Source organism: Guyanagaster necrorhizus (assembly GCF_019112545.1).
Source record: "Guyanagaster necrorhizus MCA 3950 unplaced genomic scaffold BT62scaffold_168, whole genome shotgun sequence".
Classification (NCBI taxonomy): Eukaryota; Fungi; Basidiomycota; class Agaricomycetes; order Agaricales; family Physalacriaceae; genus Guyanagaster; species Guyanagaster necrorhizus.
In genome coordinates, this window is record NW_025065047.1 from 1 (window position 1) to 1,127 (window position 1,127).

Consider the following 1,127-nt stretch of genomic DNA (forward strand, 5'->3'; position numbering starts at 1 on the left):
CTTATCTTGCCTTTCCAGTCCCTCCCAAACCTGCTTCTCCTCCTCCTACACGTGCATCTTCCCGACGCAAAGGGGTGACAGTTCTGGTGGCCTCTGGGAAGCCTCCTCGCTCTCAGTGTATGCAGCAGTCTATTCCCACCGTTTCCAAGGCTCCTGCCAATATGACTGCGAGGGAGACTGTTAACCATACCATTTATGCACGCGCCTTTCACCCGGCCATTGATCTCCAGTTTCACGAACCTCCTTCCCGTCAGGCCCTAGAATCCATGAAACTTTCTATGCTTCCTGTCGCTCCTGACTCTTTGACCAAGTGAGTCCTTCCTTTCCGTTTTTCATTCACATTCTGATTGTATTTTCTTTACAGACCACCTGCACGATTGCGCAGTGGCCGGGAATATGTCTACCGTTGTCATTCCGATAAAAATCCTTATTTCATCCGTCCTCCTCTGGTCTGTTTGTCTTGTCTGTTCCTCATTTCTGTTCTTATTTCCTCACTCACTAGCTTTCCTGGCCATGCTTTAACTGCACTTTGGCTGGTTTCCCTGAGGAGTGCATTTTTGAGGGTGGAGTTGGCGAGGAGATATGTACGCGCTGTAGGTCCACTCGTCATGGACATTGCTCTGCACGCTGGGATGCCAATCAGCTCCATCGTGCTGCTACCTTATTGGACCCTCTCATTCTCAGTGGTGATGGTGGTATGTCTTTTCCGATCTCTGTTCATTTCTGGTCTGCCTGATTGTCTTGTTCTTAGCTATTCGTCGTGGTGTTGACCGTATCGAGCGTATCGAGGTCGAGATCAAGCTGCTCGCGAGGTCCCTTCAACTCTTGTATGAGGACCGGCAGCAGGTTGTGGGTGAGCTTACTGATGGTCTTGATGCCATTGCTTCTCGTGAGCATGGTACTGAGATCATCGATGCTTATGCACAAGTCTCTGATCTCCTCAAATCTTTCTTGGTACGTCCTGGTTCTAAGGATGCATCTATCAATGGGGATGCTGTGGTGTCTAGCTCTGACAGTGAGTAAAGCCTGGTACCTCTCTTAGCACATCTTGGATGCTTGTACTTCTTTCAGTTTCCTTTCTTCGCCCTATGTTTTCTTGTAGATATTCTTCTTTATTTATAGCCGCA

The 1,127-nt window shown here is 48.6% G+C and overlaps 1 protein-coding gene across 1 annotated transcript; it reads left to right on the top strand.

The window, feature by feature from the left end:
• Positions 1–161: 161 nt before the first annotated feature.
• On the top strand, positions 162–1,023 carry BT62DRAFT_1014497 (uncharacterized protein; the record flags this gene model as incomplete). Its single annotated transcript, XM_043178225.1, has 4 exons — positions 162–310; positions 365–449; positions 503–695; positions 752–1,023. 4 exons carry the CDS (start codon positions 162–164, stop codon positions 1,021–1,023), a joined length of 699 nt encoding a protein of 232 aa, XP_043032535.1.
• Positions 1,024–1,127: the final 104 nt, after the last annotated feature.